This window comes from Terrapene carolina, unplaced genomic scaffold (assembly GCF_002925995.2).
Source record: "Terrapene carolina triunguis isolate 2854851 unplaced genomic scaffold, T_m_triunguis-2.0 Scaffold23, whole genome shotgun sequence".
Classification (NCBI taxonomy): Eukaryota; Metazoa; Chordata; order Testudines; family Emydidae; genus Terrapene; species Terrapene triunguis.
Window position 1 is genome coordinate 3,579,866 of NW_020664374.1, and position 24,101 is coordinate 3,603,966.

Sequence of the window (24,101 nt, forward strand, 5' to 3'; positions counted from 1 at the left end):
TGTTAAAAGTTGTTCCGTGTGTCATACCATGATCATTATGCCGGGCTAAATCCTTTGGATCAATATAGAGGTCATGGTCTGTATCCAGCTCCCAAAATTTGCAATAGATGACATAGAAGTGCTCATAAGAGAAGTACTCTGTCAGCTGGTTAATATCCGCTTCTTCTTCCAATAATGCCACATTCTATTATCAGGAAAAAGAAAATCTCATTAAAGAACCTGCAAGATGCCTGTTGGTCACAGCAGCAACTGGAAGGATAAGTGAAAGTTCTCATATCATCAATGAGTGTCACTCATCTTTAACAATTTTTCAGTGGAATTATTTTATCTTCAAAGACCTTATGCACCATATAGCATGCTAAGAGCAGATTTTAATAAACTGAGTTGAAAGCTAAGGTGCCAGAGAAAGCTGCATAGTAAGGACAGCCAACTTACTGCTAAGTGAGAGACAAATATAGCTCTGAACAACATAGTAATCTAAATTGAAACAGTCTTGTATTAATAATTGCTCCCTTGAGAATCAATGCACTTTAGTCTTCATTGATCTGGGAAGAAGCAAGAACAAATACCATCTTTACTTCTGCCCTTTTAAGTATTTAACTTAATAAAGCTTTTAAATGAGCAGAAGTTATATCTACCTTGCAAAGTTTGACATAAATACCTGCAAAAAGCTGCTTTTCCTGAGTTCATTACACGTGATTCTTCCAGACCAAGACCTATTTACTGTATAAAATATCCTTTGTATAACCTGCAAGAGACAGACAAGTTGAAAGTCTACTTTTAACTATCTGAACTGAACACTGTATTGTTCCAAGTCTTGGTTAAGAGTTTAAAAATACCTGGGTACAAATGCAAACAAACAAAAATATGAAATAAGGTTCTGCAGTCTACTGCTGTATTCACTTCCCATTGTTTATTACTATTGCTCAATCTGCAGTATTTGGTCATCGTTACCCTCGGAGTCTATCTTCCTCCTCTCCATCTGTTGAGGCCTGGGTCCATTCCTTTTCCCCCACCCCCCTCTCCCTTGTCTTAGTGAGCTCATCCTCCTATTGTTTCAGATACTACCTTTCCAGACATTATTTCCAACTCTCTCTCTACTCAATCTACAGATATCACTTAGACATCCTTCAGGTGTCTCAGTATCTTCAATTCAGTGCCACAAAGCCATAGGTCTTTCCCCCTAATCCCTCTCCAGCTGTCTATCTGTACTGACAACTCCAGCACCCTTCTATTCTGCCAACATTCTTTTCATATTCAGTCTTGACAAATTCTGCTACTTCTGCATTACCAAAATCCATCCTTTACCTCACTATTCCCATTGCTAAAAAACCCTGGAAAAACCTTAAAAATGTCCATGTCCTGGCTTCTCTTGCCTCAACTACTGTAACTTTATCCCTGATCAACTTTCGCACCTCTGTCCAATTTATTCAAGAACCCCATTGCTGATATCCCCTTCCTCTCTAATTACTCCCACCAACTCATTTCATATATCCCTCGCTGGGTTTCTGTCTTTTACTCCATCACACTCAAAACCTCCCCCACTACATCCACAACAGCCTCCTTCCTCATGCTTGCCAACCACCTTTTCCCTTCCAAATCCAGTCTTCAGATCTAGTACATCCAAGATACTAGTTCTACCCACAGCAAGGATTCTATTGATGTAAATTTATGTCTTAATTTTACAAATGTAAGGGTTATCATTTATCCATTATGCCATCCATGTATATAGTGCTTTAAACATAAGACAATATTTCAGCTCTCCAGGATCTTAAAAATCTAAATTAGAAAACACAAAACTGGTTTATCTATTTACACTGTAAATTTAGGTTTGAAAAATGCATAACAGATATTTCCTGGTTCAAAGAGTTTACAATTTAAGCTAAGCAAGATAAAGACAGGATATGGAAGAGTAGGTCAGGAAAAGAATGTGGTAAGAGAATTATTTGAGAAAAGGTAAGAAGGAAAAGTTGGTTAGATACTATAAAGTACATGTATCATCTACTTTATACTTTTAAGTTAAGAACAGTCTTAGAAGCCTACTGTAAAAAGGTTCAGTCCAAAGAATGTGAGATTTTTATTTCAGACTACACTATTAAAAACATTACCTATCTGGCAATGAAACTCGAAGTTCCAAGTTATAAATCCATCTGTTACTAAAATAAAGGGATGTCAAAAAACCCTATGAAACAGTCCATCATACTTCCATATCAAAATGAAATTGGCTTTGCGTTATGAGTAAAGGGTATTAAGGGAGTTACTGATATTTTAATCATGAAATTTTACATACATATTATATATATACACATATATACATAGATAGATAGATAGATAAAGCTGCAGCACACAGCAAGCTCTGCTGCTCTTACTTTGAATAGGAACAGCTGGTTTGATAAGCCTAGGAAGGGGAATGGCCTATCTTACTTCTGAAACTTAATTAGTTCAGACTTAATTGTGTGTTTAGGGACAGCCCATTTTTGGCTTAAACTACAAAGCAATTTTTTTCTACCAAAGTTTTGCCTTAGCTTTGCAGTTTAATCCATCTGGACATCATTACCTCATCTGTTACACATCTAACCTAATTGTCTTCTATGATGAGATAACTGGCTCTGTGGATGAGGGGAAAGCAGTGGATGTGTTATTCCTTGACTTTAGCAAAGCTTTTGATACGGTCTCCCACAGTATTCTTGCCGCCAAGTTAAAGAAGTATGGGCTGGATGAACGGACTGTAAGGTGGATAGAAAGCTGGCTAGATCGTCGAGCTCAACGGGTAGTGATCAATGGCTCCATGTCTAATTGGCAGCCGGTTTCAAGCGGAGTGCCCCAAGGGTTGGTCCTGGGGCCGGTTTTGTTTAATATCTTTATTAATGACCTGGAGGATGGTGTGGGACTGCACTCTCAGCAAGTTTGCAGATGACACTAAACTGGGAGGCGAGGCAGATACACTGGAGGCTAGGGATCGGATACAGAGGGACCTAGACAAATTAGAGGATTGGGCCAAAAAAAACCTGATGAGGTTCAGCAAGGACAAGTGCAGAGTCCTGCACTTAGGACGGAAGAATCCTATGCACTGCTACAGACTAGGGACCGTATGGCTAGGTAGCAGTTCTGCAGAAAAGGACCTAGGGGTCACAGTGGACGAGAAGCTGGATATGAGTCAACAGTGTGCTCTTGTTGCCAAGAAGGCTAACGGCATTTTGCGCTGTATAAGTAGGGGCACTGCCAGCAGATCGAGGGACGTGATCGTTCCCCTTTATTAGACATTGGTGAGGCCTCATCTGGAGTATTGTGTCCAGTTTTGGGCCCCACACTACAAGAAGGATGTGGAAAAATTGGAAAGAGTCCAGCGGAGGGCAACAAAAATGATTAGGGGGCTGGAGCACATGACTTATGAGGAGAGGCTGAGGGAACTGGGCTTATTTAGTCGCAGAAGAGAAGATTGAGGGGGAATTTGATAGCAGTCTTCAACTACCTGAAGGGGGGTTCCAAAGAGGATGGAGCTCTGCTGTTCTCAGTGGTGGCAGATGACAGAACAAGGAGCAATGGTCTCAAGTTGCAGTGGGGGAGGTCTAGGTTGGATATTAGGAAACACTATTTCACTAGGAGGGTGGTGAAGCACTGGAATGCGTTACCTAGGGAGGTGGTGGAATCTCCTTCCTTGGAGGTTTTTAAGGCCCAGCTTGACAAAGCCCTGGCTGAGATGATTTAGTTGGAAATTGGTCCTGCTTTGAGCAGGGGGTTGGACTAGATGACCTCCTGAGGTCCCTTCCAACCCTGATATTCTATGATTCTATGATAACTGGTCTAAAAAAAACCCCCAAATTGAATGTTTGCTAGAGACAACTGGACAAGTCTTAAAATTTGGGTCTCTAAAACAAACCAGAGCAGAGAATGAGTAAATAGTTTGAGACTTGTTTCATGTACTATGCTCAAAAAGTCACTTGCTGCTGTACATTTTTTTTTTTTTGATTGTGGGAAGGAAAAATTGTGCAAAATAAACATGACACTTGAAATTCTAGAGATATGTTTAATTCCTATGGAAGTTGCCTACACAACTCTTGTATCACTACAAATACTGTTTCTACAGATTAGCTTTATATTAGCCTAAAAATTATGTATCAGACCTTACTCCTAGACTGAGGGCAATTATTTTAAACCTCTGGCCAGCAGCTGGGTCTGCCTCCCTCTGAGGTACTGCTCGGGTGGCATCTTACCCAGAAGTGGAAGTGCAGCAGCAATTAGATTTCAATATTTAATAGTAAATTGGTGAGAGAACCCACTAAAAACTCTAACCTACAACTTTAATTACGTGAAGACAACATCCTCCAGACACAGCTTCCACCCAGCAGTAGGATCACTAAAGCTTCACGAAGTTTCCTAAACAACTCCCAGTCAGAATACACTTAAATACAATACTTAACTAAAAGGGAGATCAACTGATCTATTTATTATCATTCAGATAATTACAGGGCTTAATTTCTTTAGAAATCTGTAGTGGTCAGCAGATGCTCTTTCTTCTAAAGAGGGACAACAGTGTAGACAGTTTTCTTGAAATTCTTTAATTAGTGGACTGGTGTTACAGTTCCCTTTTCAGAGAGAATGTTCATAGCAGTTTGGGCTTCTTTTCTATGAGAAGTTCTTTTAGGGGCAAAAGTAAGTAGTGGAAATTTCATTAGCTATCCCTACTGGCCAACTGCTAAGATGAATTTGTCAAATGTTATTTCAACCCAGGCCTCCCTAAGTAAATATGTTCCTCGGCTAAAGAAAGGATTGGGGGATGAGAGGATTTAGCTGCTGCAGCCCTCAGAAGGAACAGCAGTTTTTCCACAATTCAGACAAACCAGGCTCCAATACAGTTACTTAAGAAAGATCCCCACAGTTGACATATTTCCTTCTTTCTCCCCTTGCTTCCACCATATCTTTTGAGAAATAATTCATCTAGGAATTGCTATGGCCTCACTGGTAAGAGGCAAAAACTAGTATCATCAGCTCTTAGCAAGAAAAACCCAGCAAACAATTATAGTGTCATCAACTCTCATTAATTTATTGTGAGGCCCACAACTTTGCCACCTGTTGGAGGAGCTCTTGTGATGACATGAAGAGTTCCTCGCCTTGTGACACTTGGGAGCAGATGCCTGCACCAACTCCCCACTGCACCATCCTCCAAGCTCTTCTTGCCACTCACCCACCTTGGCAGCCTTCTTGTGGGGACCTGATTGTTTTGATCCACCCCTCCCTGCTGCAGGCTTCTGGAGGTGACTGACTGACCTGCATCCCCATCTTTTTTGGCAGGCTACCACGGGGGCGGTTCTTTCCTCATGCTAGACTGCATAAGCTGGCTCAGAAGTAGAACGCTCAACCACCGGAGCAGGCTATCCCTCTGAAGGTAAACCATTATGGACAAGGGGAACACCCACCCACCACAGCACTGAGAAAAGGCTTTCGCCAGGGACCTGCCTTAAGGCCCCTGCCTCCTATACATTAGGTGTCAACTGGCGGGGAATCCCTTTCTCCCCCCCCGTCCTGCCACCTCATCTTCTTCCGTCCTGCCACCTCATCTTATGAAGGGTAAAGCTGAGCCCTCACGCCCCCTCCCACTTCACCCCACTACTATGCAGATAAATCTGAGCCTTCTACCCCCCCCATCCCCTGCTGCTCTGGGGGGCAGCACATTGTTTTGTTGAGGCATTTTGATATACCAGGTCTGCAATGGCTACACACTTCCTCTCTCAGCAGCTTGAAGCAGTACTGGCCCTCATTGCTCAACCCCCAACAGCACCTCCACACTGCCTTTCCGCAGGGCTTCTCCTGACCAGGAGTTAGAGGGTGGGGGTATGGTATTAAGATTTCAGCATATTCCCCTACATCCTCCAATCCTGAGAGCTGACTGCAGGAGAGAACAGGAGCAGCAGCAGGCACACAAGGTAGGGGGGGCACCAACTGACTTTTGGAGGGTGTGGGGGAGGAAGAGGATAATAGTAGCAGCTATCTTTTGAGAGAGAAGTAAAGTTTCATGAAGCCCCAGGTGCAACCCTTCCTTGTTGGTGAGAAAGTCACTAATGTCACCCACATGATGTCTCCCGTCCACGTTCCCAAGTAGTGGCAGGGGACCATATTGGGGAGATTGACTTTTTCACATTGATGAGAAATGTCACACACGGAGCTGTGCAAATTTTGGCAGTTAAGGGAGCAGGTGGCTGTCTTGGACTGAGAAGGCAAGAGCTAGGGAGTGGAACACCACCACCTGCTCCAAAACTGCATAAAGCCAAGAGTAAATGGGGACAAAGTTGTCTTACTTTTGCTAAATATGCAAGAGTTTGCACTACTGTGCTTCTAAAAACACACTGCAAGTAGGCAGTGGGGTTCAAAAATCAGAGTAGACTAAACACCGCAATTTAATCTTCTTAAAGAAGATCTTAATTTTTAGGCCAATCATTATTTTTGGGGTTGATCCATGATTTTTGAACTCTTGGGGCTGGCAATACTACTATTGGTCTGTTGGCAATGTCTATTGGAGTGGGGAGGATGAACCTGAAGACCTTCAACTCTGGACTAGAGTATGAAAGGTGCAGAACCAAAGTTAATGTCTCAAAAGAAAGACTTCCAGATTAAATTTGTGTTACAGCCAACTGTAGCTTATGTATACTGAATTAATGGCCTTAATTTAGTTCCCAGAGGATGCTTGTTAAACCCAGTCACTGATGCTTGCTGAATTTTTATTTTTTTTAAATGGAATGCCCTTTGGCGGGATCTCAGACTCTGAAGATTGAAGGACCGAATGAGCACAGAGTCTGAAGCAACATAATCTCTAGAGTTTGTCAAGACCAGATCAGTAGTTGAGGGAAATTGATAGAACAGTTAACTGCTATTCATATAGCAGTTTGTGGACAGAAAGATAACTTTAGTCACAGGAGCCTAGAGCTGCAGATCTGGAACTTTTCATGTGTACAATTTTCAATTAAAGGAAAATCCTTGAACTGGGAAGGTGCAAGTAGCTAAAAAAAAAGGTTTAAATTCTATCATGATCTCTTTACAATTCCATAATATTGTGGAGAGCTTATATATTATCTACTTGATAAATCTGAACTTGAAATAAAGCAGAAGTCATTTTAAACTTTTAGGCTTTTTTCATTATGAAGTCCAAACCAGGGTCAGTATTCTAACCAGCCATACATTGAAAACCACACCCAAATAAGCATCCAAGTTAACTAAGTAATTTGCTCTTCAGTAGAAATACATAAACATGTTCCACACAAACCACCTCCATTCAATATTCCTCATTTCAACTGTTATTCAGTAAGCTCTTCTAACACCCTAAAGTATAGAGAAACCTTACAACTATCAGTTGCAATGACAGATGCTCTTCCTCCCACTACCGTGTCTCCTGAAGATTTGAATATACTCAGTATCATGCACTAGAAGCCTGGAAAGTTGAGATCAGCAGAATACTTGTCTCTGGAGATAAATCCATTGCGAAAAGGATGGTTTTACATATTTCAATTGACCTATTAATTAACAGTTAAATTGTATAAACAAAGTAATTTTTCTAAATAAAGCACTTACTGTGGTAATGTAACGAGAATGAAATTCGGATGCTTCTTTTAAAAATGATAGGCCAGGATGACTATTCACCACATCCTATAAAGAGAGGGGAAGAAATGGAGTGCCAATTGGTACCCATTCTCACCCTGGGTATCAACTCATTAATGCAGAATACTACCTCCAATTCCTTGAAAGAGCCATTCCAAATTCAATTGCTAAGCAAAGCAACCATTATTAAATATAACTTCATTTGTAGAGTGCCTCATGTAAACATCCCATGGTGATGTATGTTTTCAAAATAATCCGGCTTTTAAAAGCCATTTAACATGAGCTTTCTTAACTGTAATAGGGAGATTTCAGAAACAATAGGCAGAAGTGTGCAAATTATGTGTTCCGGACAGGGGAAGAAAAAACAAAACAAAAAACATTTTCCTGGTGTCGATGGGGCTTGATACATGTAACTAGTAAGAAACAGCATTACTGAAAAATTACAGATGCTTTCCCATTATAAATGAAGAAACTCTATAAAACCACGTGGTAGTCCAACAGGCAAGTTTGCTTTTCGTCATTCATTAGCAATACACTAAGACCTGTGACAGTCCAAAAAGAGATTCAACTGCCATTTTTCTTCTTTCCCCTCTCCAATAACTTCCCAGAAACCTGAGCACATCCTTAGCACTACTATGTCAATCACGAGTTGTCATTCTTAAGGCTAAATAGGTTCTGACACATTAGTCAGTCAAAATCAAACATCAATTAAGAGCTACTGTAGGATGTGTAGGGTTTTTTCTTTTCAACTTCTTCCCTACATAAAAGTAGGTTATAAATATTTGTGACTGTAAAATGACTTGTAACAATTTAAATTCATTAGTAGGTCAGTTGACCACACGAGTTGAATGCACTAAATATCAGTAATCTTCTTATTCATTCTCTTTACTAGAATTACTCTATTAGTTAGGTTTCAGAGGGGTAGCTGTGTTAGTCTGTATCAGTAAATTTTTCAATCCACTTTGATTGAATTGGCCTCGTTAGCACTACAAAAAATAATTTTCCCTCTGTTGATATTCACCCTTTCTTGTCAACTGTTGGGCATGGACTACATCCACCCTAATTGAATTGGTCTCGTTAGCATTGACCCCGCCCCCCCACTTGGTAAGGCAACTCCCATCTTTTCATGTGCTGTATATTTATACCTGCTTACTGTATTTTCCACTCTATGCATCTGATGAAGTGAGTGGAAAGCTTATGCCCAAATAAATTTGTTAGTCTCTAAGGTGCCACAAGGACTCCTCGTTGCATCTATCAGTTAGGAAATTAAAGTTGCTCTGGTACATCTATTCTTTTGTTTAGCTTTGGAAGATACAAAGAGGTCATGATTAATTTAAATTGCTATCTACTTGTAAAAATGGAATGAAGTCTTCTTGCACCAAGTAGTTGCATCCAGGGTTCATCAGAAGATGAACAAACTTTGCCGCATCATCATGGCAGGTCTGTAGTATTCTGAAATGCAAATATAAAATGAATTTGCATCATAATACTTTTCTACTCCATTCAGAGAGGAAAAATGCTCATACTTGTGTTAGGAAGTTCTACAGCAGGACTTATGAAAAAAGCTGCAGTCTATCCCAACTCACTGATGTAACGTGAGCACCTAAAGAATTAGTTACCATAATATAAAGGCAGGCATGTGGTCACAATTTCTTCTACCTACTAGTGATCTTACACAGCTCTAAGCATTGCACTGGCCAATAATCCCGTATTGCTTCCTCTCATACTAGACTTTAGGCATAATTTACATTAAATTATCTATAGTGTACCTGTTCCCAGCAGTGGAGTAGTCAAATGAGAGGACAGTTTGAAATCAAGACCATAGTTCTTTCTCTGGAATCAGTGAGAATAGAAAGGGCTAGGAAGGAGAAGTATCTGCCCACAACCGTTGACATATTCCTGCAAATTAGGACCACACTTCTCAAAACCTTACACAGTTGGGGCCACTAGGAACTTGTCATTAACCACACCACATTATATATCTTCACACAGCAAATATCAAGATTTTAAACTGTACACATTAATTTTTTTATCAAGTCCACTCTGTGTTGGACTACATAAAGGGGTTTGGTTTTGTTTGCAGGCTGGATCACATTCATAGCTTAAAATATTACATTTAAATTAAGAAATACAGTACCTCAAAAAGCAACCTACTTACTTCCGCCACATTGCAACAAATTTATGAACTGAGACGCATCCTGTTCGTTCTCCTCCAGCACAATAAAACAAGGGACCTTTCCAGTAAAGTGGGCATTCACAGGCCTGGAATTAAGTTGTAGAACAATGCAGACAGTCAGTTTATTGATTACTTATCTGAGTGTTACTCCCTCTCAAAACACTAGCATAAAATGAAACCTTGCTAGTGTAGTTGTAAGGCAGCATTATGGGAGAACAGGACAGACACTTGTTTCGTTGCACACACTCTTACGGAACTACAGTGAACATAAGTATTTAAGGCAATTCCTGGAAGATTTGGTTTATTGACTGGTAACCTTTAATTTGACCAACAGCTTTAGTCTCTACTGTACTGCACAACAAGGTAGACTTTCACAGTAAATAAAAGAAATTAAGGGGAAAGTCATTTCCATTTATTCTTTTTCCCCCCACAGTTGGGAAACATTTTTCCACTTGTGCTTCTAAAGAAATGGGAGATTCACATATGAAGTCAAGCATATGTTTACTATAAGCAATTACAGTTAGTGTATATATGTTCCAGTGTTAGCCCTAGACTACTATGGAAAGATATACGAAGTGATCAATACAGCTCCCTTGAAAACAAAATATTTATCGCTTCAATATTATAAGGAGACAAATATTAAATTCCTCCAACCCAATTTGCTATGTATGTTATACAAAAGCAAAACAAGTCAGTCTTTTTAGATTGATAAACCCCATATTTTGACATGGCAATAAATCTAGTGACTACGGAAGGACTAAGAAAAAACCCTCCAAAAAAAACAAAGCCATTCTGGATTTGAAGGTTTAATAATGCAAGTCCATGACTTTTTCCTGTCTAAGGTGAGAAAGTTATCTAGTTTCTTTGTTTTTAGATGAGTAACTGGTTTAATTGTAGAGTTCTACATAGACATATTTGGAGTGATAACTCAAAATTCTAATCTTGCACCGTGTAAGTAAACCAACAGCAATGCACTTAAAACATCTGCAGTAGTACAATTGATTACTGTGAAGGCACACGGCCAAATTTTGCACTGAGACAACGCTATCCCACTGACATCTCTGGGACTGCACAACATATAACTCAGAGAATTTGGTTGCTTGAGTTTCTGATGTTGACATTTATGGGCTCTCCCCAAAACCCACTAAGGTTAATGTAAAGACTCCCATTGACTTTAATGGGCTATGGATCAGGCCCCATATTAACTTAAATTTGACTGGTATGGTCTACTTAACTTTTTGGAAGTTTATTCATATCACACAACAGATAACATAGGAAAACCAATCATTTGTTTCCTTTTTGTAGGTTAGTATACTGGAATTAGACACCCAGTAAATCCTCACCTTTGCAACTTTGCCCATGTCTTCTAGTCTTGCTCTCTCATTTGGAAACTGAGAGAAAGTTCTCTCTATTTTGGCAATCACTACATCTATATTCACTTTTTCTTTTGGACATCCTCGGGGAAAATAAAATGTTGGAATGGTTTGGCTCAGTGATGGCGGCAAAGGTTCTTCTTTCTTTGTCTGAACCTAAATGGATAAATACATTTGACATAGTGAGGTGTATTAAACTGCATGCCATAAAATCCTCCTTAGAATGAAACTGAAAAGCCTTTATCCTGTTTTGTATTAACTACGGTAACACACATTCCTACAGAAAATCATTACATATGATGGAATAAGCCAGGGGTAGGCAACCTATGGCACACATGCCAAAGGCAGCACGCGAGCGGATTTTCAGTGGCACTCACACTGCCCGGGTCCTGGCCACCGGTCCGGGGGGCTCTGCATTTTAATTTAATTTTAAATGAAGCTTCTTAAACATTTTAAAAATCTTATTTACTTTACATACAACAATAGTTTAGTTACATATTATAGTCATATTATAGAAAGAGACCTTCTAAAAATGTTAAAATGTATTACTGGCATGCAAAACCTTAAATTAGAGTGAATAAATGAAGACTCGGCACACCACTTCTGAAAGATTGCCGACCCCTGGAATAAGCTCTTTAAGAATGAAGAGTGAAAAATTCCTGAAAAACTGGCATCTAGAACATTTCAGTCTTTTCAAAATGAATTTAAGTTTGACATAAGGAAAGCTATTTGGCTAAGGTAAGAACAGCGTTTCCACTCTATCTCACCTCAAGTCTTCATCCAGCTTTAGAACCAGAACTCTAGCCAAACCTTTTTTTGAAGTTTGGAAGTATTCATAATTGTTATTTTTACTTCCAGTTCTAGCTTGAGACCAGAACAGCCCAAAATATCACAAGCAAGGCTGTTAAGTAACAAGTTTAAATACTGAAGTGCTAGAATCATGCGAGATCTTGCTTTCAGAAAATTTCCACCTCAGTTTTGTAGACTCAAGAGGGTCAGGTAAGCATGCAATCTTGTGGATGCTAGCAAGCTGCACACTTTTCTTCTCTAATTCAAACAGTCATAACTGTGAAGAAAAAAGTTTCAGTTGAATCCTGAAAACAAGACAACTTTCCTTAAATTATTATTTAAGGAAATATGTTCTCAGTATTTGTGTACTAATGCTTCTGCACACACAAGTGCAAAGATATACGGGTCTATGTATGCTAGAGTTGTGTAATTAACAACTCAAAAATGATTGAAGCCCATTATAGGTAAATTTATTCAGGTAAGTGGTTACAGTATAGCTGTTAGCTACAGTAAAGGAGAATTTACCCTTTATTCAATTAGTCCCATGAAGAAAGGTCAGTAGCTGAAAAACAAGTCAACAGGATATAAGGCAATAGAGAAATAAACTGAGCAAATAAAAAGAATTTGTGTATTGGACAGCTCAATAATTTGGCAACTGAATACAATAGCTTTCATCTCTAGGTTACAGATTCAAAACCAGCCCAATTTAGTAGTGACAAAGTTTTTCCCCATAGTGGCCTATTATGCAATCAACAATCCCAGTGAACCCAAAGTCCATCTCAATTTCCTCCAGTCACAACTGGCACCATCTGATAGATTTAGCAGCAACATTAAGGAATGAATGGCAAAGACACATTATTACCACCACACCCCTCAAGGTGGTCCTTCCACAGCTGGGCTGAGGCAATGGCAAAACAACATAGGGATGGATGTCTGTACTGTTGCCATCCATGTTAAGAATGTCATACGGATAAAGGATTTTGGTCCCCAAGAGGACTTCAATCCTGCACCTTTCACTGAGATACAACATGTAAAGAGGTTGAGTTAATCCCCTAGGATTTTTCTACAAATGAGCCAAACAATTCCAACTTTACACTTGCCTTAATGTTGCAACTTCACTAAAATTCAATGCTATCCTTTAAGTAGGTCAGAATAAAAAACAGAAAAGAAAAAAGTTTACTTGAGTTTGTGGTATTTGTAGGTGAATTTTTGTTTACTGGATTTGCACTTTTCAGTTACACCATGAAGGCTCTCTTGATGCCATAAAAAATGTAAAAGTCACATCAACAGAATCACCAAATAAAAACTAACAAATCCTCCAGATCACCTAAAAACTTCCCCAGGCCGAAACACTTCAGAGTGTTTTTTTTTGTTTTTTTTTTTTTTTTAAAGAAACAATTTTCCAATCTCCAAAGTGGTGTTACTGTTAGCATCATGAAGAGTGCAACAATTTCTTTATAATTTCCCCCTACATTTCAAGGTAACCACCACTACATCAGTGCGTGGGTTGAGCCTCTATGACATAACTAGTCGCTGAAAGCCTGTGCTGTTGCCCAGGTGTAATTCGTAAAGGCAAAACGGCTTAGAACTTGAAAACTGGACAGTTACAGACAGTGAATCCCAGTGATTATTCAACCTGGTGATATCCTAAACAAAAGGAGATCTCAACCATGTTGGAAGCTGTTTCCATCATTTCAAACTGACTCAGACATTCTATACTTTAGAGCGACACCCTTGGAATATGATTATATAGATAGCACGTTTTAATCTATTGTGCCAGCCTGGGGAGTAGATCTTTAGCCCTTCCCTCTCTATGGGACTGACACAGTAGTGTGCTCTCAGTGCTGTGTGTTGACTGACCATTTTTACAGAAAGACAAAAAAAGGAAGCAAAAAAAAAAAGTCAGATTGAGTTGTGATCCAGCTACTTCATTCCTTTTCCCCCTAATCTTTGTCGTTTTCCTAGGCAGCAGCTTTCAGCTGCTGACAAGAATGGCAGGTAATAAAGTTCTTCAGATCCACTGCCGTCCATTCTTTCTTCAGGTGGAATGCAAGGAAATTTTAAATTATTGTAAACTCCTTTAGTTAAAAGTTTCAGAGCATTAGCCTAAACCAGGGGTTGGCAACGTTTGGCACGCGGCTCGCCAGGGTAAGCACCCTAGTGGGCCGGGCCAGTTTATTTACCTGCTGACGCGGCAGGTTCGGCCGATCGCGGCCCCCACTTGCCACGGTTCGCCGTCCCGGGCCAATGGGGGCGGTGGGAAGTGTCACGGGCGAGGGATGTGCTGGCCGCGGCTTCCCGCCGCCCCCATTGGCCCAGGACGGCGAACCGTGGCCAGTGGGGGCTGCGATCGGCCGAACCTGCCGCGTCAGCAGGTAAATAAACTGGCCCGGCCCGCTAGGGTGCTTGCCCTGGCGAGCCGCGTGCCAAACGTTGCCGACCCCTGGCCTAAACAGTCTTTTAGTGCAACTTTAGTATAGACCCGAAACTAGGTGTTTTAAATCCAAGGTTAAGAAAGTTTAAAGACTGTCACAAGACTGGTTTCTTAGCAAAGAAGGAAAAGGGAATATGTAAAAAGACAGACTGGGAAGATGACCCAGTAAAACAAAGCAAGAGAAGAAAATAATAAAATTGAAAGTTCTGCAGAGGTTTGGAACAGTAGATATTCTTCAAAAATTGTTCCTTCAATTATATAAAGTATACTGCACATCTGTTGTTATACAGCGAGATAAATGGTAACCTTCTGGTTTACACGTAGAAGATTTTTGGATTTTAAAGGCTATCTGGAATTTAGAAAGTTAACTTTGTACAACAACTAACGATAAATCCTTTCCCAGAACTGTTCTTTCCGGATGGACAAATTTAACGTAGCAGGCATGTCCACTTCATCACAACAGAAGCTTCCTCATCCCAAAACCGCTCAACCATACCACCATTTAATTTCTCCAAGTAAAATATTGCTGTGGATAAACTTGACATTCTAGATTTGAGGATATTTTGGTAACAGTAAAAACATCAGCTTTTGTTATACAAGTTAAAATTATCATTAGTGTGTTATTTAAAAGAAAAATACACACTAAATATGTGCTATTTCAATATGTCTTCAATTTTGATGGTGATAGTTTACACAGAACTGGTCCCTATTGTGAATATTTATATCAGAGTGATTTTGAACAGGAAGCAACAAGATGTCTAAACAAACCCAATCTGCATAGGAATTGGCATATGAAGAGTTACAAAACACTGGAGAAAGACTAACCCAAACTGAAAACAAACACCTTATGAAATAGTGAGGTAAAAGGTTGTTTAAATATGATTGTCAAGTTAGGATCCCTTTAGTGAACAGATTACAGACGCTAATATTACCATTACATTTGATTTTTTATGCACTTGTTCAATTTTTTGAGAGCCTATATGGGATGCAGGCTTTTCTTTTTTAAAAAAAAGGAAATAACGTAAATAACCTTCCTTTGCACTACAGAGGGACCTTCTCTATTGCTTCAAGTTGGAAGAGGAAAACAATTTAAGCCTTCATAGTCTTGTGAGTGATGCCTGAAAATGGATTGAAAAAGAATGTATAGCAATAACGTGTAGTGGAACTGAATAAAGAAAACCCTTTGGAGTAGCTTCCAGAATCACTGGTCTGATATTTCCCCACTTCCCCGACCAGGCAGCAACAATCATCTGCCTTGTTACTAAATAGATTGTGGTCCTAAAAAGGCAAATCCACCAACTTATCTTAGTTATCTTTAAGGTCTGGATCCTTTAGCTCCTTTTCAGGGAGACAGCTGTAGTCCAAGAGCATGCTGAGGTCCTAAAGGCACTATGCATTGCTTGAAGAGTATTTATGGTTACTCTTTGCCCATCAAGCACAATTGGTTGGTCTCCTTTCCTTCTGGGAGAGTTGATTAAAGAGGGAGAGAAGTTGGTTTTGGAACAGGAAGGTGAATGTGTGTCATCTTTCAGTAATCAGAAATCTTCATTTGAAGGGTGACCAACAAATACAACTGCCTCCCCAAAGTGGTCAGTTTTCCTGGGCTCAATTTCTAGGACTTTGACGCAGAGAAATACTTTCAGAATCTTTTTTCAGAAACAGATATACAGTAGCCTCTTGGGGCTGAGGACTATGGACGCAACAAGAGCTCAGCCCCAAACCATCCATGTCAAAGCAATTTTCAACACTTATCTTTGGAAAGCAAGGTCAGGGATGGTTTCTAGGACATACTGAAGAGGAAACAGAATGCTAGAACAGTAACTCCCCACTGACTCCTCAGCAGCAAGTACGAAGCATTCCCCTGGCACTGAACCAGATAACCTTTGAGGTGAAGCAGCTGTATCAAAGCATTATGCACTTGTATTTCCCTTGAAGAATCCTGCCACAAGTATTCCAAAGCCTCCTTTAGCATTAAGTAGAGGCACAGACCCAGGCTTCCACATCTTCCAGAAATACCCTGAAGGATGTTACAGAAAACAAAGCCTCCCCTCCCTGCCCTTTCAGCATCAAGGAAGTAGCATGCACTAAGGCCACCCTCACCTTTTATGCAACTGAATCTCTGACTGAAGACTTCTATGAGCTGTTTTTGGAAGTGGTCTCAAGTCTCTAGGATGGTACCAACTCAGATGATTGAAGAGACAACTTAAGCAGAAAGAGTTCAAGCATTTACTTCCAATCCCTATGGGTGCAGAAAGTAAAGGCAACGAAGGCTGCACACTACCCTGGGAAACTATTTCCATTCAGGTACTAAGACTGTTGATCCGGGATCAATAATTTAGAACAGAATTACGTACAACATTTAAACCCAGACTTCTTGCTGGGATCAGCTACACCTACAACACTGAACACAAGGTCAACAAGCTCATACCAAAGATTGAGTACAGAAAAACCAAATCTATGGTACATTAGTTACAGCCAATCAAAAGTTGTAGCTACAGGAGTGGTTTTTGCTTTTCTAAAGAAAAAGTAAATAACTACAGGTTTTGATCCTCAGTTCCAACTTTCAGATGAAGGTCAGAAGGAACTGAGGAACTACTAAAGTTGCACTTCTTTGTATGTCCCCTATGAATGAATGGGAAGGTTCACCTGAATGTCCCCTATGATCACTGCTTTCTAGAGGGTTCAGTAGGATGTCCTAGAGCATATGTGCATCTTATCAAGAGGGAGCCATACTGAAAATACTCAAAAGAAGGGCTATTTCTGTTCTAAATAAGACAACCTATTAAAAATGCACTTTGACTAAATGATAAACAAAAACGATAAAAAGATTAGAAAACCTGACCTATGAGGAAACGTTAAAAAATTGGGTATGTTTAGTCTTGTGAAAAAAAGGCCGAGGGGCAGCTAAGTCTTCAAACACGTTAAGGGCTGTTACAAAGAGGATGGTGATCAACTGTCCTCTATGTCCATCGAAAATAGGACAAGAAGTAATCAGCTTAATCTGCAGCAAGGGAGATTAAGGTTAGATATTAGGAAAACTAACCTTAGAGAAAAAGTTTAAATATATTAACTATGTTAGATATTAGGAAAAACTAACTACAAGGATAGTTAGGTACTGGACTAGGTTGCAAAGGGAGGCACTGGACTAGGTTGCCATCCTTGGAGGATTTTAAGAACAGGTTAGACAAACACTTGTTAGGGATGGTCTAGTTACAGTTGGTCTTGCCTCAGCACAGGGAGGATGGATTGACTACATGACTGACTAGAGGTCCCTTCCAGTCCTATATTTCTATGACTATACTTCCACACAGATGAATAAAAATCTCAAATTACTGGCTTAATTTTAACAATTTAAATTAATGTGGGATATTTGTTCACACCTAAAAAATACTGCTAAGAGTCCTGCTAATGCCAAGAATAAATTTGTTTGGATTGAAAACCTGATATGACACCGTTTATTCTTGCTGCTGTGAATTTTTTCAGTTGGAGGTCAGCCTTCCATTTTCTTGCTTGTGCTAAAAATCTGTTTATAAATTAAACTACCAAAAGAGACTTGTTCAGCCAAGTGAGAAACTCCAGTACACAACTTGCCAAACCATATAAAATTATGAAATATTTGGAGCTAAAAGGAGATTTAAAAAAAATTAGTTACATTTCAATGAATGATTTGCATGTGTCGAAGTGTAACAGTATGAAGTAAATTTGACATATTAGCCTTTGCAATGAACATATGCCTGAGTTGCAATTCGCAATTCAGAAAGCCAGTAAGTTTCCTCTAAAATGTGATCTTCTAATGATTTACAATTTTGTAATATTGCAAATAAGCTTCTGTAAGATTCACCTTGAAAAGAGAAAGTAAGATCGTTCCTTTAATACACATAGTCAATTTTCACCCCGGCATACAAAAAGCATAAAGGCTTTGGGTAAATTCAGACTATGAAGTGTTTCTTTACTCTTACTTTGTAAAAGTAGTGAGAAGGTTAATTTATTTATTTATTTTTGCATGGAGTGGCACAAAGGCATTTCTTCATTCCCTTTGCTAGTTTCAAGAATATTCCCTACTCTTTGATAACATCTGAGAGTATGTCAACATCAGATAGATTATTCCTACAGCCCTTCAATAACAAGAGGCAGGGAAATCACCACATTATCAAGCAGGCTGAAAAGAAACATGTACATCCCCACCCACCCCATGAATAAGAATCTTCTGACCCTCTCCAGCCTGCTTAGTTTTTCTCCCTTCCTAGTGGTAGACAACGTCTATTCAAGCAGCAAATTTGGCTTTGAGCAAAACTGAGGAAGCAAGGAGATTAGAAGCCAGATGGGCCAGTTTCTAAATATGGGGGAACCAGCTGTTGCTTTCCCTGTTTCCCTAAGATGATTTTTAAGGGGATGCTTATCCCAAGCACTCTCCCAAGTAGAGATCTCTGGATGTTACACAGCTTGGACTGCCTTGGCTCTGGTACACTTCTTCTGGTGAGGTATAGATGCCTGCTCCTTCCCCTGCCTGCCTACTGGGTTACTGGGATATGGAGTATTTGCAGCTGGTCATGGGGGCCCATCCTAGCCACCATTACCGTAAGACTTTAGAAATGAGATAACACATCTCCTCTCCTTCCTGACCTAAAATAACTTTTTCTTGAAATCAAGAAAAGGGGAAAGGCCTCTTCTCCCCTATTTTTAAAAGACTGTATACTTTTCAGGATGGCAACTCTGTTTGTGCAAGAACTACCACATTAAAGAAATAAATGCATAAAGTCAATTAGCTCAATGAGGTTAAGTCTCAATTGTTTACAGAGTGAAGGTCAAGAGAAAGTGAGTTAAATACCTGAACATGGTATTCATTAAGGGTGGGGGAAATCAAGCACACTTAAAAATATATTTAGATAACATGCTGATCAAGATGCCACAGACTAAACAATTCTCAGTATTTGCACTGTTTGACATGATGCAGTACTTAGAATAATTGAATGAATTTGTCCTCATATGGCAGTGCTTGTGTTTTATAGTATCAACTTAGACTATGCAGCTTTGTTATTGTTTATGAGTAGAGATTTTTAAGGAAAAAGGGTATTTTCTACTGTTAAAATTAACAGCCTTGGTACACTGCATAGAATGCAGATCTCAAGAACGAGATTCTACTCAATATTAGGACTTCAGGTGATGGAAAACATGCAGCAGGATCAGATTAATATAAGATCCAGAATTTCTTACCACATACTGTATAAAGTATGGGCAAAAGTTTAAGTTGTTACCAGGGTGGATTTGATTTAAATCAAATCGATTTAAATCATGATTTACATCACTAGTCAGGAAGACTCGATTTAATCATGGATTTCTACATAAAAATGCATTCTTGTTGGTTGTTACCAACCTGAAGATCCTGCATGTTCAGACATGTTCCTTTCATCATCTTCAATGCAGCTTCCTCCTGAGAAGGAACACTTCTCATGATGTTGTGTCATTCGGGCAACCAGGCCTTGCATTTCTTTGTTGCACTGTTTGCATTTTGCATGCATGCCTGTCTTACCCACTGGTAGAGAAACTTCATTAAAATATTCCCAAACTGGATCTCTTTTATGGCCTGCTGCCATTGTAGGTTTTTCCTTCTAGTAAGAGAATGGTATGGTAGATCTCAAATCAATGAAGGCTATATTTAGAAAGACCTCAAGACTTCTGGAATATGCTGCTCAAACAGTTTCACTCGTTTCTACTGTCTGTCCCTCCCTTCTCACATTTATCTCCAGATTTCTTCTCCTTGTCCAGATCTATTCCGCCCCCAACAATCTTCTATTCATTGAACTTTTTGAAACTTTGCACTTGTAGAGAGAGATAAGGGATTGACTCTGTGTACACAAATTTGCAGAGGGACAATAGGGTTGAGGTCTGTTATTTCTCACCTCTATATATTATTTATTTATTTTAAAACATTTTTGCTGTTAACATGCATGTTATCTCTGGAGACAAATCCACAGGTACAGAACTGCAAAACTAAGCATCTCTGATGGTACCTTCTAGACTGAGCACTGAGTCCCATTGGGTAGATAGAAAAATTAACCTAAATAATCTATACAGAAGCCCCTGAAACCCCATAAGATTGGGTCCCTAATCCATGAAATATTGGAATTCATTTAAAAAACCTCTCTTAAACATTACATGAATATATTGTCTCATACTATAGAATTAGAATGTATAATCCCTATTCCATTATGAGATAGTTTTAATTAAGATACATTATAGCTCAAAGGTATTTTTAGATAGGTTTTTCCTTCAGAGGATTTTATAAAAAAAAATTCTATTTAAATAAAAAAATCACTGATTCTTATCCACTCTGGTTGTCACTTCTAAGAAGTGGTGCATCATAGCACCTTATTCTGAAAAGATAGCCAAGTCAAAAACAGTAATTAAAGGTTTAAAAGTTTCAGAATGCAAGAGCCACTTTAACAGGGTAAAGATTTCTGGTTCTGCAGAAGTTCTCTTTTCCTTTTTTAAGATAGGTGATGTAACAAAACAGTATGGGGGTTTGCAATCCATTTTACTTAAGACCCTGCTTTTAAATTCATTTAGCTTTAGACCTATTTGTAAATCACAAACTTTATTCAAATGCTATGTGGATTTAAAAAAGGATGAAAAATAAATATTTCTGTAGGTGTATATTACTCATCTACCTTTTGAACCCAAAACTTATTGGAACAACCCATTTTTAGGTCTTATGAGCAAGCCTAAACAAATAAAACCCAGCATTTAACTCCCTTCTCTCTCATTTGAGTGACACACATGTAATTTCAACAGATGCAGCGAAGAACAATCAAAAGTATGATCAAAGTTTACAGATATTTCTACTGCAGAAGAGCCCAAAAGCCTCAATTGGAAAATTCAGAGAGGATGAAATTTGCATGGGGGGAAAAAGAAGGAAACTAGTTACTAGGCTCTCTAATCTCTTATCCCATATTTTTCAGTCAATAAGATAATTAACCCTCATCTTCAGTTCTGAATGAAGCTTCTGTTTAAATTTAATAGCTATTATAATGCAGAGTTTCTCAAAACCGCTATTTATGCTCTGCTTACAATACTGAGACATCATATATGCTATTCAGTCCCTGAATATAAAATGCTGAGCCTGTATTATATTGTAATCCTTATGAAAGAAAGCTCTCATTTAGCAAATGTGGTACATTCTCACAGGACAGTTGTGGACTTACAGCTACAATAGAGTAGGGATACAAGAAGATGGATCCCAACACTCCTTTATGAGCTGGTTTATTGTTCACATCAATTTGATTTTCACACAACTTAACTTCGCTAAAGAAAGCACAAAGTGTAAGTCCCATTAAAATTAACTTCTGACTTTAGGAGACAGAAGCAGGAAACATTCTTGAAGAACTTCTGTGTCTAGTGTATTAGTACAGTGAAACTCAAGTTCCACTTACATATAGGTCAATTGTCAGAATACAAAGGGAAACTCTCCCCCCTCCCCCCAACACCAACTATCAGTTTATTTTTTATGAACGCAATATTCACATCCACCTGCAGTTGTCACCTTCCCCTCCGTGTAGGTGACACTAGCAGGGCGCATATGAAGATTTTATTTTAACTTCTGCTTTGCTTTATCGAAGGTGCTGAAAACAAGATCTGGGTTCTTCCACATAAACTAGCATACACCTTGAGATGCTTATATATAGAGAAATTTGACACCTTTTCTCTCTGCCACTCTCCAGTGACAACTTACTCCCTCTTTCCCAGGAGGAGACTTCCACAGCTGTGACCACAACATGTACTATGATATTCTACTACTACAAGATCCCTAAAATACCTTATTACCCTTAACTAGATATGTTTAGCTGGATGGGGACGAATAGGAGTCAGCACACAGAAATTGAGAGACTGGACTGGGAGGATAAAAAAAATATGGAACAGAGAACAGTTTTCCCAGAAGGGTAATAAGTTGCTGTACTGAGCAGCAGGAAAAAACTTGGTTAACATAAAATTATCTATATCCACTTCTTCATTCAGTACAGGAGTTCACAAGATAGAATTTGACAAATAATCTTTAAGTATGTGTCACTCTTAGAGCTAGTCAAACAAAATCCTAGACTGGCTTAATTGCTTTATATACGGAAAGCTCAGAAGCAGCATTATTAGCTGAAGCTAAGCTGATGAGTGCTTCAACAGAACTCATAAGCAAGACTACCTAGCTGTCCTTCATTACTCCAGGGCTGAAGCCATGCCCCTGGTCACCCTAAAAAACAGAATTGCTCCACTCAAGTAACAGGTAGGCTTCAGTTACCTACATAATGAGCAAAGGAACTGCCAAACGGAATCATATCAAATGGTTCATCTTCTTTACTGTCTTGTTCCTGATCCAGTAGAGAGCGGTGTTCTGCAAAGTTAAGTGATCTTTCTTGGGGCTCTTCCCAGACAACAATCTTGGAAACAAGGAGGTCTTGCACTTCTGCAAGTTTATAAACTAGGGGGATCTAGAATTTTCAGTGTGGATCACAAAGATAGTTATGGGAACTAGCATCCTCCTGTTCTTGATCACATAAATCCCAACTACAGCAACTGCCTATACAGAAAAGTTATTTTAGGGAATATATTTTAACTGTCTCAAAGTGATTTAGCAAGCAGAATGAGGAGCCTGCAACATGACTAGTAAGCTATTTGCAGACCCCCAGCAGGATGCTTCTAATTCTGCCTGGAGTGATGTCAGAAGAAGTCCACTGATTCAGACTTTTGAATAGATCAGGAGCAAAAAGGAAGCAAGATACTCTAAAAGTTGATAAAAGGATCTGGATGGGACATAAGCCATTATGAAAGTACACCCTCAAGGAACAAGTTTGTTACTAGCTAGGAAACACTTTTGGATGAAGGAAGACTTCACTCGTGTCAGGAATGGAAACACATGGCCACCCCAAACTTAAAAATAAAATTGGGGAGGAAGGGCTAAATTGAAGTTGCTTCAACAAACAATTCCAAGGTAGGAAGGTAAATTTACAACCAATATTAAGTTCTGAACCAGTTCAGAGAATAAGCCTTCTGCAGTATCTATTCTGTGACTTCAGGTAGAGATCAACATATCCTATTTTACATAAATCAAAGCCATGATTTTACTATTCCTTACATGTTTCATTCTTGCAGACAAACTAGAAGGACTTAAGCTTTGCATCCTGAGAGCTCAGAGTCCACTTTATGGGGATACTTTCCCTCCACCCCACATCCTTTAGGAACCCTTGAGAACTTAGTATTTTCTTTAATAAAGGGAGGTTTTTTTGGGGGAGGGGGGGGTTGGTTTTTTTGATAATTTAAGGTTTATAATATTGCTTTTGCAGGCAGACCCTCCTCCTCCAAAACATTCCAAAGAGAACCCACCTTTTTTTCCCCCCATTGGAAAATAGTATAGTAACTCCTCACTTAACGTTGTAGTTATGTTCCTGAAAAATGCGACTTTAAGCGAAACGATGTTAAGCGAATCCAATTTTCCCATAAGAATTAATGTAAATGAGGGGGTTAGGTTCCAGGGAAATTTTTTTCACCAGACAAAAGACTATACACATACATACACATATATATACATACACATACATACACATATACATACACATACATACACATATACATACATACACATATATATACATACACATATATATACATACACACATATATACATACATATATACATACATACATACATATATATACACATATATACATACATATATACATATATATATATACA

General features: G+C 39.0%; 1 protein-coding gene across 1 annotated transcript in view; it reads right to left on the reverse strand.

Annotated features, from left to right (window-relative positions):
* Positions 1 to 19: 19 nt before the first annotated feature.
* LOC112110504 (serine/threonine-protein phosphatase 2A regulatory subunit B'' subunit beta) overlaps positions 20 to 24,101 on the reverse strand; it is a gene marked incomplete at its 3' end in the record, with an annotated part of 69,258 nt that continues 45,176 nt past the window's right edge. Inside the window, exons 4-9 of the mRNA XM_026649251.1 lie at positions 11,110 to 11,295; positions 9,749 to 9,852; positions 8,940 to 9,042; positions 7,564 to 7,638; positions 662 to 748; positions 20 to 184 (exon numbers count right to left, since the gene is read on the reverse strand). Of these exons, the coding sequence (XP_026505036.1) occupies positions 20 to 184; positions 662 to 748; positions 7,564 to 7,638; positions 8,940 to 9,042; positions 9,749 to 9,852; positions 11,110 to 11,295 (720 nt within the window). The remainder of the gene's footprint in view (positions 185 to 661; positions 749 to 7,563; positions 7,639 to 8,939; positions 9,043 to 9,748; positions 9,853 to 11,109; positions 11,296 to 24,101) is intronic.